At 45.8% G+C, this 17085-nt stretch overlaps 2 protein-coding genes across 3 annotated transcripts; one reads left to right on the top strand and one right to left on the bottom strand.

Annotated features, from left to right (window-relative positions):
- Positions 1-1682: 1682 nt before the first annotated feature.
- LOC111153823 (CD3d molecule) lies at positions 1683-7070 on the bottom strand. 2 transcript variants are annotated; one of them, XM_022513076.1, is made up of 6 exons: positions 6877-7070; positions 4628-4840; positions 4061-4192; positions 3721-3764; positions 2611-3502; positions 1683-2401 (listed from the first exon to the last, which is right to left on the bottom strand). In XM_022513076.1, exons 1-5 carry the CDS (start codon positions 6929-6931, stop codon positions 3437-3439), a joined length of 510 nt encoding a protein of 169 aa, XP_022368784.1. In that variant the 5' UTR covers positions 6932-7070; the 3' UTR covers positions 1683-2401; positions 2611-3436. The 2 variants fall into 2 exon arrangements, with proteins under 2 accessions (XP_022368784.1, XP_022368785.1); XM_022513077.1 differs by lacking the exons at positions 1683-2401; positions 4061-4192 and having other exon boundaries at positions 2975-3502; positions 6877-7046.
- A 1248-nt stretch (positions 7071-8318) lies between these two features.
- Positions 8319-16862, top strand: LOC111153842 (CD3g molecule). Its single transcript, XM_022513108.1, has 7 exons — positions 8319-8417; positions 13632-13655; positions 14121-14342; positions 14941-15072; positions 15692-15735; positions 16115-16198; positions 16837-16862. The coding sequence occupies exons 1-6, from the start codon at positions 8363-8365 to the stop codon at positions 16178-16180; spliced, it is 543 nt and encodes a 180-aa protein (XP_022368816.1). The 5' UTR covers positions 8319-8362; the 3' UTR covers positions 16181-16198; positions 16837-16862.
- The last annotated feature ends 223 nt before the right edge of the window (positions 16863-17085 follow it).

Here is a 17085-nt window from a genome sequence, read left to right as displayed (position 1 = left end):
ATAATAAGCCAAGGAACTGAGATAAAATACATTCAGATTGGAAATGGAAAAGTTAAACTGTCTTTATTTATAAGCAACATTATCATCTATGTAGAAATTCAGGTGGGCTTTACCAAAAAATGTTACTATAATTAATATGTGAATTTACAAAGTTTTCAGGGTACAGGATCAATATACGGAACAACTGTATTTCTATATATTAGCAATGAACAACTGGAAATTGAAAGTTTAAAATACCATATAAAAAAACATCAAAAAATAAAAAATACTGGGGTGCCTGTGTGGCTCAGTCATTAAGCGTCTGCCTTCAGCTCCCTGCTGGTGGGAGACCTGCTTCTCCCTCTCCCACTCCCCCTGCTTGTGTTCCTCTCTCATTGTGTCTCTGTCAAATAAATAAATAAAATCTTTAAAATATATATATATATTAAATACTTAGGGGATAAATCTGACAAAAGCTGTGTTCATGGATTGGAAGAGTCAATGTCATTAAGATGTCGATTCTCCCCAAGTTGATCTATAAATTCAACACGATCCTGATCAGAATCCCAGCAGGCATTTTGTAGTACCTAAGAAGCTAATTCACATGGGACTACAAAGGACCTAGAATACCAGACTACTTTCTTTAAAAGTTGCATCTCAGTCCATATACTCCTGTGTATTTATCCAACAGAAATAAAAGTGTACGTCCACACAATAACTTATATGTGACTATTCATGGCAGCTTTATTTGTAATAGCCCAGGCCAGGAAATAACCCACAAGAATATCAACAGGTGAATGGGTAATGGGTAAATAGCCTGTGGTATATCCATACAGTGGAATACTACTGGGCAGAACAAAGGAATAAAATATTAGTAAAATGTATGAATCGCAAAATAATTATGCTGAAGCATAAGAAGCTAGACCAAAAAAGAGTACATGTTACATTATTACACTTACATAAAAATCTAGAAAATCAAAAGCTAATCTATAATGACAGAAAGCAGATCAGTGGTTGCCTGGAGGGTTGAGGGGTAAGGAGAGGAAGGAGGGGGGCATTGCATACCAAGGGGCCCAAGGAAACTGTTCAAGGTGTTGATATGTTCATTACCTTTATTGCAGTGATGTCTCACAAGTATATACATATGACAAGACATCACATGTATACTTTAAATATATGTAGTTTATTCATATAGGTTTACCTCAGTAAAGCTGTTTTTTTAATTTACTTTTTAATTTATTTATTTATTTGAGAGAGAGAGGGAGAGAGAGAGAGAGTGTGTGTGTGTGTGTAGGGAGGAGAGGCAGAGGGAGAGGGAGAGGGAGAGAATCTCAAGCAGACTCCCCACTGAGTGTCGACCTCCAACACAGGTCTCAATCTCACGACCCTGAGATCATGACCTGAGCCAAAATCAAGAGTCGCACACTCAACTGTCCAAGCCACCCAGGCACCCCAGTGAAGCTATTTATTAAAAGCACAAAAAAAGAGGGATGCCTGGGTGACTCCCTCAGTTAAGCGTCTGCCTTCAGCTCAGGTCATGATCCCAGGGTTCAGGGATCAAGCCCCGCATCAGGCTTTCTGTTCAATGGGGAGCCTGCTTCTCCCTTCACCTGCTGCTCCTTCTGCTTGTCCTCTCTGTCTCTCTTTCTCACAAGTAAACAAATTTAAAAAAAAAACTTAAAACACACACACACACATGAGAACCAAAGGGACACAAGTTTCCAGAAGGGCTAGGGCAGCTTTCTCAATCATGGCTTCATGATGAAATCACCTTAAGCCACTTTGAAAGTCCTAATGCCTTCATCCAAGATAATCAGGAGCTCTGGAGATTCCCAGGTGCATGCAATGGTGAGAACTGGTGAGAGGTATGGGGGAATCTAAGAGCCTACGAGGACTACAAGGTGAAGGGAAGTGTGCAGGGTGTGGGAAGGAGATAAGTACTGGGTGGGTAGATGTCACCGGAAAGTTGCCCGAGGTGGAGGGATCCTATGTGGAAAGCTGGAGGCAGGCTGCAGAGGACTACAGTCCTAGGGATGTAAAGGGTAGAAAGAAGCCATGACCATGAATGAAGCATGTGTACCTTGGAAGTTCATAGTCTCTAACAAAATCAGCATCTGTGTATAGCTCACAAAGATGGTGGGCAGAATCATCCAGATCTCTGGCTGTGTGGTTGTTCGTTCTTTCCCTCTTTCTGAACCCTGGTCTTGGAAAGTCCCACTCTTATGAAACTGTCCCGAAGATCTTTCAGTTACTGTAGCTCATAGAACAAAAGGAGGGGTTGCCCCTGTGGTAGACAGGAACAGCGTAAAGGACATAAAAGCATCCGTGGCCTCAGCTCTTCCTCAAAACTGGAGACTCTGAATGGGGGAAGCTTCAGAAGCAGCTGAGGGCTAGGTGCCTAGAGTGGGGCCCAAGTGTCTATGTTTTTTTTTAAAGATTTTATTTATTTATTTGAGAGAGAGACAGTGAGAGAGAGCATGAGCGAGAAGGTCAGAGGGAGAAGCAGACTCCCCATGGAGCTGGGAGCCCGATGCGGGACTCGATCCCGGTACTCCAGGATCATGACCTGAGCCGAAGGCAGTCGTCCAACCAACTGAGCCACCCAGGCGTCCCGAGGAACCAAGTGTCTATGTTTTTAATAAATCCTTCAGGCTCCCAAAGTTTCAGAACCACCACCAACCCACTAGTGAACACGACATCCACTGAAAATATCCCAAGCTCCTGTCCACTCTCCAATTCCAGCTTTCCAAGTGGGTGAAGAGGGGTAATGAAGAGTTTCTGATATTAGTTTATCATGCAGAAGGCAGGGGAGGAACAGGGACAGATTCTGAGGAGAGGAAGGTGAGTGGTACCTTCTATAGAGGAGGAAAGGGTCCCTAATGGGCTTATGGGGCAACCTCCTCACAGCTAGGGTTACCGATCCACAGGGGTCATAAAGCCAAGGCCAGCCCCTTAGTGGAAGTGGGACTTGGTCACACATGCTCTCCAAGTCTTGATAAAAAGTGATCTCTTGGCCCTTGATGTTTCCACCTCCTCTGCTCATGAAGTCATGGAAACTTTAGTGCGGCTGGGTCTGTAAACATCGCCTTCAACTGTGGTGAGGAAACCAAAGCCTTTCAGGGGTTGTAATAGGGGCTGCAAGCTACAAGTAGCTGAGAGAGTGTGGTAGAACCGACCCCGCCCCCAGGAAGCCCAACAGGCCAGAAACACCAGTGGGCCAGAATGGGGTGGGAGACAGCCCATCACACTGTCCATCTGGGGCAGAGGAATGGAAGCAACGAAGGAAGGACACAGGTGGACAGGGAGGGCAAGGGTCCAGCCAAGGCAAGACAACTCCCATGCCTTGTCCAAGAGCCTCGAAAAGTCCAGGCACCTGCTGAGTGAGAGAAGACATCTTTATTGGCTGAGTAAGGGAAGAAGGTACAGTCGATACTCCCATAAGCCACTGGTGTCAGGTTCACTTCTTCCGAGGCCAGTTTTCACCAAGATGACTATACTGAGCATCATTCCGATCCCGAAGGGGCTAGGAGGTGAGAAGGGGAATCAGTGAGGCAGGGTCAGTTTCTCCCAGGGAAGACCCCAGTAGGCCCCAGAGATGAGAGCTTATGCCTGAGTTTTCCAGCCCTGCCATTGATGAGTTCCCTGCTAGAACCCTTCATCCATGCACAGAACACCTAGCAACAGCCTCTTCATCCCTTCCCATTTCCCTCCCATTCATGTCTCTTTCCCCTCACAGCTCACCTGATAGAGCTGGTCATTTTCCAACAGAACTTGAGTGTCAGCAGCTAGAAGAAATAGGGGAAAGAGTCATCAAGGGCCTAGGAGGAGGGGACAGTGAGACCCCATGAACACCACAAGAGGACAGCAGCTGGTCGTACCCTCAGAAGTCTACATGGGCAATATGGGCACAAGTCTTCCAATAACCAGAGCTAGGAATCCTTAGAGATTGCGAGAGTGACTCCAGGAGGAGACACAACCCACTGCCAGCCCCATTCTTTGCAGGTCCGCACTCACACCCACATCCACAACATACGTGTGCACGTGTGCACGCATGAACGCACACTCTGCCCCTTCCACTTACCCTTAGAGAACCTTCCAGTCTCATGTCCAGAAAAGCAATAGACTCCCAAAGCAAGGAACAGAGTGGCGATTAGGTCAGTGACGACAATGCCAGCCAGGGTGGCTGAGTCCAGCTCCACACAGTTCTGACACACTGCAGGGGGGTGGGGATGAGAGGAGAACTGGAGAGCCTTCAAGACCGGGGAACCATCTCTGCCTCGTAGGGCAACCCCGGGACCTCACACCAGGACCCAAACTTCAGTAAGATCCCTGGAGAAAGGCCTGCTGATACCCTTGCTACATCCACCTCCGCCCTTCATCCCAAGGAATCCCTGAAAAGGAGCCAAGAAGCGGTACCAGCTTTGTAAGAATGCAAACAAGGCTGCAGGGCCAAACCGCTCTCCCAACCCAGCCTCTACTGCTTGAGTCCCAAGGCCCCTGCTATTTTTTTTTTCCATTAGTTAAGCTCCAAAGTCTGGCTCATACCATTACAAGAGGGACCCCCACTTTGTTTAGAGAACAGGTTGGTCCAGCATGGTCCTTTCTGGCTACAAACTTCTCATATCCAGAGGGTCCAGAAGGCACATACTTCGAAAATATACTTGCATAAAAGGTGTTTTGTGGTCTTGTTCATCTGTCCCATTGCACACATACATTCCTCGTGGGTCCAGGTTGCGTTTTCCCAAGTTCCACATTTTACCATGTTTTAATGGTGATGTTCCCTCCAACCGCCTGATGCTGGTGTTACAAGTCAGGAACACCATGTCCTCAAGTTCTTCCACGGTTATCTTGGAGGGGCTCCCTACGAGGAAAACAACAGCAACCCAAAACCCAACCATGACTGCAGCCAGCTGTTTGGTCTGCAGCAGATGCCTTATTCTGCTGTTTGTACTTTAAAAGGACCACTTTCTAAGTCTAGGACAATTTATGGTTTCTAGTGTGAGAGACAGAAGTCACAAGAAAAAGGCTTTGGGAGGCTCCCCATGAACTACAGGGGCCAGGAAGGATGCAAGGATTCAGTCCCAGCAGAGGACAGACCCTGATGGACATGGAGCCAAAGAGGAAATCATGGAGCCAACTGGATCTAAGAACCTTCCTGGACAGGAGTTCAGACCACTGATTAGAAGTAGAAGGGGAGGGGCCCCTGGGTGGCTCAGTGGGTTAAGCCTCTGCCTTCGGCTCAGGTCGTGATCCCGGGGTCCTGGGATCCTGGGATCGAGCCCTGCATCGGGTTTTCTGCTCGGCTGGAAGCCTGCTTCCCCTTCTCTCTCTGCCTGCCTCTCTGCCTACTTGTGATCTCTTTCTGTGTTAAATAAATAAATAAAATCTTTAAAAAAAAAAAAGAAGTAGAAGGGGAGTATAGATTGCTGAAATATTCAAGAAATATGGAAATGCAGAAGACTGTTCCTTGGCTGGAGATGTCCACATTTGTTTTCCAACAAAACTTTTTTTTTTAAAGATTTTATTTATTTATTTGAGAGAGAGAAAGAGAGCAGGAGCAGGGGGAAAGGGAGAGGGGGAGGGGCGGATGGAGAAGCAGGCTTCCTGCTGAGCAGGTAGCCCAAGGAGGGGTTCAACAAGGGGCTGGATGAGGGGTTCAATCTCTTGACCCTGAGATCATGACCTGAGCCGAAGGCAGACGCTGAACTGACTAAGCCACGTACGTACCCCTCCAACAAAGCTTCTAATTCTACTTCCCAGCCATCTATAACCCTCCCACTTCAGCTTCTCATCCTCTTCCCTCCCACTTTGCCCCTGCCCCCATAGCTACCAAGAGAAATGGACTCTCGTCACTAACGTCTTTCTTGGGACCAGTGATGTTTGGGGTAGGAGAGAAGCTGGTATGGATTACCAGCCCAGTGATCCAGAAGGAGAGCCCGGGCAAATCCCATGTAAAGATTTTTAGTTGTTCTACCCTTGCTTAAGGGTAAGGAGGTAGAAAAAATTGTTTTATCAAATTCATTCTTGGTGCGTCACACAAGTCAAGGCTTATAGGGAGTTTGAGGGCTGGAGGTATGCACAGGGCCTTTCTAGATCCACTGAACTGTTTTGACTGAGAACACCTCCACAACCCACAGAGGCATGAGAATCTGTATCTCCAATCCCAGGGAAAAGTGGAGTCCAGATTTTCCCTGAATTCATATTCCATTACCAACTTGAATACAAAACATCTTCTGGAAAATCCCCCAAAGAGCTGTTTCTTGTGCGTCTCACGCAGGCCAAGGTTATATCACATCTTATAATCATGACTTCCATGAGGATCTGTTTCCATTGGAAATCCTGGATGTCCCAAAGCATTTGTCCCAGTTTGCCTGAGATTGAGGGGGTTTCTGGGACAAGACACTACCGGTTTTAAAACCAGGTGAACCAAGATGAGTTGATCATCTTATGACCCCAGATCTGCCCTCCTTCCTTCTCCACCTAAACTCAACTTTCTGTTAAAGCATCCCCCTGAGTACAGGGTCATGGCTCCTGATGGTGGCAAATGATGGCCAAATCACTAAAAGTACTAGATCCTAGAGCCTCTCTGTCCTAGAAGAAATAGTGTTCCCTTATCAGCCCTAGGCTCAGGCCCCTGCAGACTGCACATTTCCTGCAGATCTCTGGCCCTTAGAGAGGCATTCAAGGCCAACATACACGCCTAGCTAGACTCAAAGCCAAGAGCCTGTTTCCCAACCCAAACCCTGTACTACATCCCAACCCTACTCTCCTCGACAATTCTTCTTGGTAAAGTGAAGCTAGCACTGAGAAGGACTTTTACGTGGAGCCCAGTCCAGATGCAAATGTTCCTCCCTTGTCCCTTCTCCAAGATGTCCTCATCACCTAGAGAAGCCTTACCTTGGGAGAGAAGGACAGCCAGTATCAGGCCAGCCAGAAACCTACAGTGTTCCATTTTCCAGCAGAATTCCTTCAGTAGGTAGACCCAGGTCACAGAACTATCCGCCAGGGTGAAAGACACCCTCCTCCAACTGACTCATGGGTATCCGGAAAAAGTAAAGGAGTGGGGGAGGAACCAGAAGACGCCTATCTGTCTGCTCTCTGCTGTTGATCAGAGGAGACTGTCAGGGCAGGGGCAGACTGGGGGTGGGGTAGAAAGGAAGCAGGTGCAAATGGTTCTATCTCCAAGCACTGAGCTTGGGGGTGAGGTGGAAGAGAGAGCAGAGAATGTGGAAAATGTTGTCTAGACCTCTAGGAAGTAAAAGAAGGTTTAGGATGTTCTTTCCCAAGTCACTGATGTAAAACAGTAATTTCAGAGTTTCCCATAAGCCATACCAGCAAGGTTCCTCCCATTTCTGGTCTTTCTTGGGACTCTGCCCAAGGTCCTCCTTGGACAGCCTGGGACACCAGACTAAGTAGCTTTTAAACCGGACATTTGAATCCCAGCTCCAGTACTGCCTACCCACTGGGCCTGGGCCAGTCATGGAATTTTTCAGAGCCTATTTCTCTTCGTATTCAGGATTCAGACAAAAAGTTTGCATGGTACATGAGATATCATATTTGCTCAATAAAAGATAGTTATTAATAACAATGTGATTGACTCACCAGGAGACAAGTGGGCTTTTCTCCCCTGTGGCCTATGGGGATCCAAACTCTCTACACTGCTGGAGTCGGACTGTAATTTACCAGAGGGCAGAGATAGCACATGTCTTGCTCCCTTCTGTATCTCCATCTGGCTTGTGCCTGGCACATAACGAGAGGTTCTGTAGATTTTTGTTGACTCACTGATGGACCGGCTAAGGGAGCCAGGGGCCTAAGATCCTGGAAACTCAGTTCAGGCTCTGGTGCCTGGAAATATATGGCTTGTCTCGTTCCAATTGTCCTACCTATTCTCATCCAGGCAGGCCCCTTTTTGATGATCTTGTCTCCAAAGAGCAGTGAAAAATGCCTGAATAAGGGCTTGAGCACGTGAGGTTTCTCACTTAAATTCATGAGTTTCTAGCAACCAACTGACATCCTAGCAACAAGCGGTAGCAGAGATGTTTACCCCTCTCATGAAGAAAGGGGCCCATCTCCTACCCAGAACCCAAGGGGTTTTTCTGTGCAAGCTATCTCCGAGATGGAGAAGCAGTCCTCTCTCCCTTTCCCTCCCACGTCCTCCCATTCTCTATTCCTTCACAGAAAGCAAGATACATATGCACCTGCAGACCTTCTGAGGCCCCTCTCTGCCCACGTTTGAAGTAGAGGGTGGTGGTTCTGGATTCGAGCCTTCTCTCAGGGGCGCCAGGCTGAGCGGTACTGGGCGGAGCCAGACGAGCTTCTCTGCAGGCTGGTGGGCTGCTGGGAGTTGCTTCGTGCTTCTTTGGGGGTAAAGACAGAGACTGACATGGAGCCAGGGAAGCATCTGGCTGGCCTCATCTTGGCTGTCACTCTTCTTCAAGGTACGGGGTTCTGGTAGTCTGGAGAAAGGCTCAGGGGAAGAGATCATTACCGGGAAAGAAAGGGTATTGGTTTCTCTAACCTCAAGGCTACCTCAGACGTAGAATTCTGAGAAAGAAGGGCAAAATGAAGCCTCTTATTGTTCTCTGCTAGAGAGAAGCAGTGTCCAGTGGGAGAGATGGGGTCCTTGTCTCTTAAGAAATGAAAATAGCAGACTTTACTGGCTAGAGGGAAGACCCGGATGCCGCCATCTTAGGTTGAATGTAGCCCAAAAGGGCACAGGCTGGGAACCTGAAAAGAAAAAGTGTGTGTTCCTTAACTCAGAGCTGGAGTTAGGGGGAGACCTATAAGGCACTCACCCAGTTGGTCATAGGGCCAACAGGTCAACAAATTGGAGTGAGATCCTATTACATGATAGGCTAGGAGGATATAAGGAAGGATAAGAACCTTCTGCCCTAGTGAGCTTATAGTCTAATTGGAGAGAGAAGCTTCAGTGTCACTAGACTAAGTGTAAGGTACAATATAGGACGCCTGGATGAATATTCTGTTGGGCATAAACAATGGGAAGTGGATGACCTGGGTTGATGCCTGGAATCTGGACTAGAGATGGTTCTCCACACGCTGAGGAAAACACAAAAGTTGCTGAAATCATACAAGGACTATGTGAGATGTGAGGAAGAGGGCCTGAGGATGGAACCGAGAGGATATTAACCTTTAAAGGGTAGTAAGAGGGGCGCCTGGGTGGCTCAGTGGGTTAAGCCTCTGCCTCGGCTCAGGTCATGATCTCAGATTCCTGGGATCAAGCCCCACATCAGGCTCTCTGCTCAGCAGGGAGCCTGCTTCTCCCCCGCTCTCTCTGCCTGTCTCTCTGCCTACCTGTGATCTCTGTCTGTCAAATAAATAAATAAAATTTATTTTTTTAAATAAATAAATAAATAAGGGGTAGTTAGAGAAAAACATCTCACAAAAGAGATAAGAGGATGATCAAAGAGCTGGAATAATCAGATGATGCAATACCAAGGGAGCAGAGAACTTCCAAAAGGAAAGAATCACCAATAATGAAATATTATAGAGACATCCTGCTGATAGAAGAATATATTTAAAAGTTTAAGCCTGTGGGATTTAACAAAATAAAGGCCACAATTGATTTATAACCCTTTCACTGGAGTAGTATGAGGGGAAACCGAATGGAAGGGTATAGAAGATGAGGACGGTGATAAAGTACCAAGTGTAGACTGTCTTTAAAGATGTTTGGATGAGGGGCACCTGGGTGGCTCAGTTGGTTAAGCCGCTGCCTTCAGCTCAGGTCATGATCTCAGGGTCCTGGGATCGAGTCCCGCATCGGGCTCTCTGCTCAGCCGGGAGCCTGCTTCCCTCTCTCTCTCTCTGCCTGCCTCTCCGTCTACTTGTGATTTCTCTCTGTCAAATAAATAAATAAAATCTTAAAAAAAAAAAGATGTTTTGATGAGAAGAGAGTTTGAGTGGTAAATAGAAAAGGACATAGGATCTAAGATGAAATATTTTTGAGTATGAGAGAAATGTGAGCCCATTTCTAGGCTAAAGGAAAACGCAGAGAGTAGAGCAAGTTCCTGGAATTGATGTTGAAAGGATGGAGTTGAGAGTGAGGTCAAGGACGCAGAGGAGAAGGCAAGAGAGAGGAAGTGCAAATGGCTTTGGCCATGGGTAGGTGTGTAGTTGGGAAGGAAGCTGGAGAAGGTTCATTACGGCATCTACGTTCTCAATGACCTAAGTAGCAGATGATGCCACTTGCTAAAACTGAGCTTGTTGTTCCTGAGCGGGGGACTCAAGGAGGACAGTGAGAGTTTAGAATGATTTCTGCAGGAAATGGGAGAAGAGCCACTGAAGACCACACGTGGAGGGGCAGGGCTGAAAGCCTGTGTGAAGCAGCTAGATATAGCAGAAAGAGCAATGGAAACCTGAACTCTGGGTCCAGATCAGCCACCAGTGAGCTGTGTGAACTTGGATGATCCCTCCTTCCTATGGGCTCTGTCCTCTTACCAGTCAGTCTAGGAAATTTGGCTACATGAGCACTCAAATCCTAAAAAGAAAGAAGACTCACAGAAGCAAAATTAAAGGATGTTAGCAATCAGTTGGACCCTCTCTCCTATAGAATCTGAGTTAGAACAAGGGGTCCCTTTGTCCCTCCCATGGTGATCAGGTGGTCAAGGAGGGCCACTGGTGAGAAATCTGCTTAACTGTTTGCCTTGCTTTTTTTTTTTTTAATTCACTCATTCATCCATTCGTGCACTCATTCAACAAATATAAAGCTACCATGTTCCAAACTCTGTTAAGTACAATTAATAACCATTTCAGTCTTGCAAGAAGTTCTAAAACAGCTGACTCCTTCCAACTGTTTCCATACTTTTTTCCCCCTTCATACTTTGATTCATGCTTCATCTGTCCCCACCATACACTCCACCTCTAGACACACTACCTCTCTGTCCTTTTCCAACCTGTGTCTTTGCTCAGCTAAATCCTTCTCCCCAGGATGCCTTTTTCTGTCCAGCGAACTCCCAATCATTCAAGTTCCAACCAAATGTCACTTTCTCTGTTAAGTTTTCCCTGTCCCTGACTCTTGGGCAAAATCAATAGCTTCTAGCCCCTTTCAAACGCATTTGCATGAATACTAAAGATAATTTATATATTCTATTATGTTAATTACATCGGTGTTTATTTTTCCTGCTTCATTGTAAACTCTTTGGAGGCAACAAGTTAGTTCTTTGTATCGCCACTCCTGTCTTTCACACAGCTAATCACGTCAGGTACGTCAGCATATGTGGTAAATGTTTGCATTCAATCCAATTGAACTGAATTCTGGTGCTACTTCTTTGTAGTACAACAATGAACGCAACTCCACTACTCTTGAGTTTTGAGACAGATTTGAAGGCTATTGAATAGCTACCCCCCACCCCAGGACGTCCAGGGTTTCTACAAAAAAATGGATTACCAAGGCTGAGGATTTTATTTTTTTTTATATTTTATTTATTTATTTGACAGACAGAGATCACAAGTAGGCAGAGAGGCAGACAGAGAGAGAGGAGGAAACAGGCTCCCCGCTGAGCAGAGAGCCCGATGCGGGGCTCGATCCCAGGACCCTGGGATCATGACCTGAGCCGAAGGCAGAGGCTTTAACCCACTGAGCCACCCAGGCGCCCCAAGGCTGAGGATTTTGGACATACTCAAAAAGCCTTTAGTTCACGTAAACCCACTTTTGATGGAGCGTTAGCTGCTAAAAAAAGCAGAGCATTCCAGACCATGCGTGCAATACTTTGATGTATGTTGCTGTATAGTCCTGATGCTAACCATCCAGAATTAACATCAGACCCCACAGGTCAAGGGCACTGTGCCCAACAAGACTGCCCTCCCTTTGAGTTCCAGGCACAAGTTCAGGGGTTCCTATACCACCTAAACTTCTGACAAGCTGGGTACAAACCTGGAGGGTTCCCAGATTTAACAATTGGTTACAACAACTCACAAAACTCAAGAAAGCACATATTTACTATTACAGCTCAAATTTTAAAAAATAGATTTATTTGGGACGCCTGGGTGGCTCAGTTGGTTAGGCGGCTGCCTTCGGCTCGGGTCATGGTCCCAGCATCCTGGGATTGAGTCCCACATCGGGCTCCTTGCTCAGCGGGGAGCCTGCTTCTCCCTCAGCCTCTGCTGCCACTCTGCCTGCCTGTGCTCTCTCTCTCTCTGACAAATAAATAAATAAAATCTTTTAAAAAATAGATTTATTTATTTACTTACTTACTTGTTTGAGAGAGAGCATGAGCAGAGTGAGGGCAGAAGGAGAGGCAGGCTCCCCACTGAGCAAGGAACCCTAACCTGGGGCTTAGTCCCAGAACTCCGGGACCACGATGTGAGCTGAAGGCAGATGCTTAATGACTGAGCCACCAAGGTGCCCCTTTACTATTACAGTTTAATTATAAAAAATAAAATTAGCATTTTTCCAAATGAAGAGATGCGTAAGGTCTGTGAAGGCCCTGAACACAGAGTTCCTGTGCCCTCTCCCTGTGGAATCAGAATATATCACTCTCCTAGTACATTAATACATTCACCAACAAGGAAGCTCCACTGAGAATTTTATTTCCCTTGACTTTTGGGGGTTTTTTTAGAGAAAGAGGGAGCAGTGGGAGAATAGAGGAGAGGTTGAGAATCTCAAGCAGGCTCTGTGCCCAGCACAAAGTCCAACACGGGACTTGATCTCACCACCCAGATATCATGACCTGACCTGAAACCAAGAGTCAGATGTTCAACCAACAGAGCCACACATGGGCCCCTCCACTGAGTTTTTGTTTTTGTTTTTATTTTAAGATTTTATTTTGTTATTTTTCAGAGAGAGAGAGAACAAGCAGGGCAGAGGCAGGCAGAGGGAAAAGGAGAAGCAGGCTCCCCACTGAGCAGGGAGCCCAATGTGGGGCTCAATCCCAGGATCCTGGGATCTTGACTTGATCCAAAAGCAGACACTTAACCAAATGAGCCATACAGGTGCCCCTCCACTGAGTTTTTACTGGAGTTTCACGAGATACGTATAATTGATTGAATTGTTGTCCACGTGACTGAATTCAGTCTCCAGCTCTCTTCCTCAGCCAAGGCTCAGATTCCAGATTACATGGGTCTTGACCAGCCCCATCCTGAGTCATCTCATAACACAAATTCATGTATGGTCCAAAAGACCACCAAGGGGCACCTGAGTGGCTCAGTCGGTTGAGCGTCCAACTCTTGATTTCGGCTCAGATCATGATCACAGGGTTGTGGGATCAAGCTCCGAGTGGAGCTCCATGCTCAGCAGGGAGTCTGCTTCTCTCTCTCTCTCTCTCCCTCTCCCCTCCCCCCACCATATGCTCTCTCATGCTTTCTCGCAAATAAATAAATAAATAAATCTTTTAAAATAAATAAATAAGTAAGCCCACCAAGAATAACACAGACACTCCTATCACTCATGAAATTCCAAAGGTTTAGAAACTCCTTCCCAGGAATCCATGACAAAGACCAGACAAATTCTTTATTATACAACACCTTGAATTCAATTTGGTGATTTAGGCTACAACCCAGGGAGGTAAGTATAGATACTGCCAACTCTTAGATTAGGATATCTATCTTGGCCTTGAATGACCAAGGAAATGATTACCTCAGGGCATCTGGACAATTCTATACCCAGCTAATCCTCTGTCTCTCTTCTGTCTCTATAGGTACTACAGCCGAGAAGAAACAAGGTAGTGTGAATGGCTTCTTTCTATCCTCAAAGTCTGAGGAAATTAATGGAAATATGGTTCCTACACAAGTAGTCCTATAGGACTGAGTGACAGAAGGGATGGAATGATGGGTAATAATGGCAGTCAACCAAACAACTGGCCAGTCATGATCTTTCTGGGCAGCTTTCCTGAAGCCAAGCAATTAGCTCTCTAATTCTTGGAGTAGAAACAGGACCCCAGCAGCTAGGCACTGTTCAAAGTGGGACCCATGAACCAACACCACTGGCATCAAATTAGAAATGTTCCATTTCAGCTCTTTCCCAGAACTACTAAGCAGAATCTGAAATTCTCACTAGGTTGCCCATGGGAACCATGTGCATATCAAAGTTTGAGAAGAGCCGCTACAATGGTCTTGTCCTGATACCTCGAGGCAGGGAAAATTTCAGAGGAACGATCCTTAACAGACGGTGACTTTTCCCTTTTCAGAAGTTCCTGTGATAAAAGTGGATGACAATCGAGAAGATGGTTTGGTACATCTGATTTGTGTCTCAAATGACACAAAGATCACATGGTTAAAAGACGGGAAACAAGAAAATTCCTCGAATAATACTAAGCTGAATCTGGGAAGCAGTATCAAGGACCCTCAAGGGATATATCAGTGTAAAGGATCAGAGAACATTTCAGAACCACTCCAAGTATATTACAGAAGTATGTAATCCCCTTTGGTTTGTTTGTTATCTAATTAAGCAGTACTCACTAATCTGGTGGGCTTCTTATCCCTGGTGAGTGTGGGGATAGATGCTAACCAGTTCTCATTCTCTCAATCTCAGCTTGCCTCTTTTTGAATATAACAAGACAGTTCCCTCATCTTCTTAGAAAAGCATACCTGGTCCTGTAAAGCCTGGTTTAATTCTGGATAGGCAGTCATGGATTGGAGCCGTCATCCATTCATATAAACTGAGTTGGGGTAGTTCAGGGAGACAGAGGAGATTACAAGGTGAACAGCAATGAAATGTAGAAGGCAGATGACCACAGAGAAAGGGATCTGATCTTCCTTCTATTTCACATATTTCCTGATGGTCAGACTTTATAGGTTTCCCCAGAATGCCTGGGGGGTGGGGGGATATCAGGAAGTGTTGCATGCTTAGTCCCAGGATCTTCCCAGGCAATTCCCCTAACATACCTTGCACAGAGAGAGGAGTCTGCTACCCTAGGTGGAGGCATTAGCACGTGTAGGCAAGAGAAAAAGATTCAGGAGAACCACTTTCACACCTTGAAGGCGACTTGTCCCTCCCTTTCCCCATAGTGTGTCAGAACTGCATTGACCTGAACGCAGGCACTGTATCCAGCTTTGTCTTCGCTGAAATCGTCAGCATTTTCTTCCTTGCTGTCGGTGTTTACTTCATTGCTGGACAGGATGGAGTTCGCCAGTCCAGAGGTAAAAGAATGTTCCTCAGTGAGAAATGAGACCACCGGGGACCCTCTTTCCTTCCTACCAAAGTAGACCCAATAGAAGAGATGAGGTGGGCACGTGTTGACATCTAGCCCAACTGGGTGAAAAGGACCCTGTTGTGTTCACAGCATATTTACCTGTCTCAAGAACCACCTCCCTCTGATTTTCCTCCGATTCCTCTGAATTTAAAAAAAACTCTTTAATTGAACTAAGACCTACAGAAAGAAACATGCATGAATGGCAAGCATACAGCTAAACAAGCAAACACACCCATGAATCCAAGACCCAGTTCAAGAAAGAGTATTACCCACACCCTAGATGTCCCCCTTGTGGTCAATTCCAGCCTCTACCCGTCCCCCAAAACCAGTATTATCCCGACTTGTAACAACATTGATTAATTTTGCCTGTTTTCATTCCTTATGTCAATGCACTCATACAAAAGTACTCCTGTGTGTGTGCTTCTGTTAGTCAAAAAACATGCCTGTGAAATCTTTCCACCTTGTTGTAGTTCACTCACTCTTATTACTGTTTAGTACTCCAGTGTGTGAATATAACTCAATTTCTTAGCCTACCTTGCGTTTTTTTGTTTGTTTGTTTTTGGTAGCTTCAGACAAGCAGACTCTGTTGTCCAATGACCAGCTTTACCAGGTAAGGGAGGGGGGAATGAATAATTACTATAATTAATAGTACAATTTGGGGGTGGGGGACAAGTTATTCAGAGGAGACCATACAGACAAGGAATTGCTTAGGGCATACAGATTGATTACATAGTCACACTTTGGGTAGAATGGATGAAATGAGAGAGACTAAGGTCTGGATCCAGTGAGAAAAAGTTGAAGAAACAGGGAGAGGGACACACAAAGAAACTGTATACAGAGCCTCCAACCTCCTTGTCCTCTTTCCACCCCCAGGATCGTGAAGCACCCACTCAAAAGCCTTGCACACGAAAAGCATTCAATAAATGTGCATCAAATTAATTCACAGATGAGGAGGGAAAATGAGTTTATGACTGTGCTGTTCTTTTTAGCCCCTCAGGGATCGGGAAAATGACCAATATGGCCACCTTCAAGGAAAGCGATTGAGGAAAAATTGAACTCAGGACTCAAAGTAGGTATGTCCTTCTACACCAGTTCTAAGAAATTACTTTTTCTGGGGCACCTGGGTGGCTCAGTAGGGTAAGTGTCTGATTCTTGATTTTAGCTCGGGTCATGATCTCAGGGTTGTGATATTGAGCCCTGCACTGGGCTCTGTGCTCAGCACAGAACCTGCTTAAGATTCTCTCTCTCTCCCCCTCTCCCTCTCCCTCTCCCTCTGTCCCTCTCCCCCAGCGCCTGCTCTCTCTTAAAAAACAAAACCTTTCCTTTACCTGCCTTCCCATCTGTTGCCAAGTCTATCTCCTTTTTCTAAGAAGCTATAAGCTTAGGGGAGGGTAGGTGACTGATAGTTCTTTGTCGTGAGGGGACTATCCTGTTCATTGTAGGGTTGTCAGCAGCATCCCTGACCTCTCTCCACCAGATGCCAGTAGTACCCCCAGATGTAACAACCAAAAATATCTCCAGATATTTCAAGTGTCTCCCCCAGGGCAAAATCAGCATTCATTACAAACCTCTGACCTCTATTAACCTCTCAATCAACCAATCAAGCAATCAGGAGTTCTGATTCAATCAATAAAGTTTCAATCAAGAAAACAGGACCCAAGCATTATTTGGTTTTCTGAACCAATCCCAATTTTTCTTTTTTTCAATCCAGGTGTTCTCCATGCTGGATAGATCCCAGAAACATGGCATTGACTTTGGAACACTCCTAGTGGAGAGACTTTCAGCCCTAATTCTAGACTCAAATTTCCCAAAGGTGACAAATGGAGAAGAAAGTCCATCAGAGCAAATATGGATTTTTCTCAAAATAAAACTAAAAGGAAAGTAAAAATATGTATGGTGTTGCATGAGCGCCACCTATTGGGAGGTAATTTTCCTGTAAAAGAAAATTGAAAAGGCCCCA

The sequence above is a fragment of the Enhydra lutris genome, unplaced genomic scaffold (assembly GCF_002288905.1).
Source record: "Enhydra lutris kenyoni isolate GAN:26980312 unplaced genomic scaffold, ASM228890v2 scaffoldscaffold34, whole genome shotgun sequence".
Lineage (NCBI taxonomy): Eukaryota > Metazoa > Chordata > Mammalia > Carnivora > Mustelidae > Enhydra > Enhydra lutris.
Note: the sequence above shows the minus strand (reverse complement) of the source record. Positions and strands in the feature narration are given on the sequence as shown.

Excerpts from the sequence above, each read along its gene's own strand:
- LOC111153823 (XM_022513076.1), bottom strand. The coding sequence starts at position 6,931 with ATGGAACACTGTAGGTTTCTGGCTGGCCTGATACTGGCTGTCCTTCTC. Across the intron at positions 3,765-4,060 it reads GACTGGAAGGTTCTCTAAGG|CTGCTGACACTCAAGTTCTG; the intron begins GTAAGTGGAAGG and ends TATTTCTTCTAG. Across the intron at positions 3,503-3,720 it reads AAAATGACCAGCTCTATCAG|CCCCTTCGGGATCGGAATGA; the intron begins GTGAGCTGTGAG and ends CTCACCTCCTAG.
- LOC111153842 (XM_022513108.1), top strand. The coding sequence starts at position 8,363 with ATGGAGCCAGGGAAGCATCTGGCTGGCCTCATCTTGGCTGTCACTCTT. Across the intron at positions 8,418-13,631 it reads GGCTGTCACTCTTCTTCAAG|GTACTACAGCCGAGAAGAAA; the intron begins GTACGGGGTTCT and ends CTGTCTCTATAG. Across the intron at positions 14,343-14,940 it reads ACTCCAAGTATATTACAGAA|TGTGTCAGAACTGCATTGAC; the intron begins GTATGTAATCCC and ends CTTTCCCCATAG.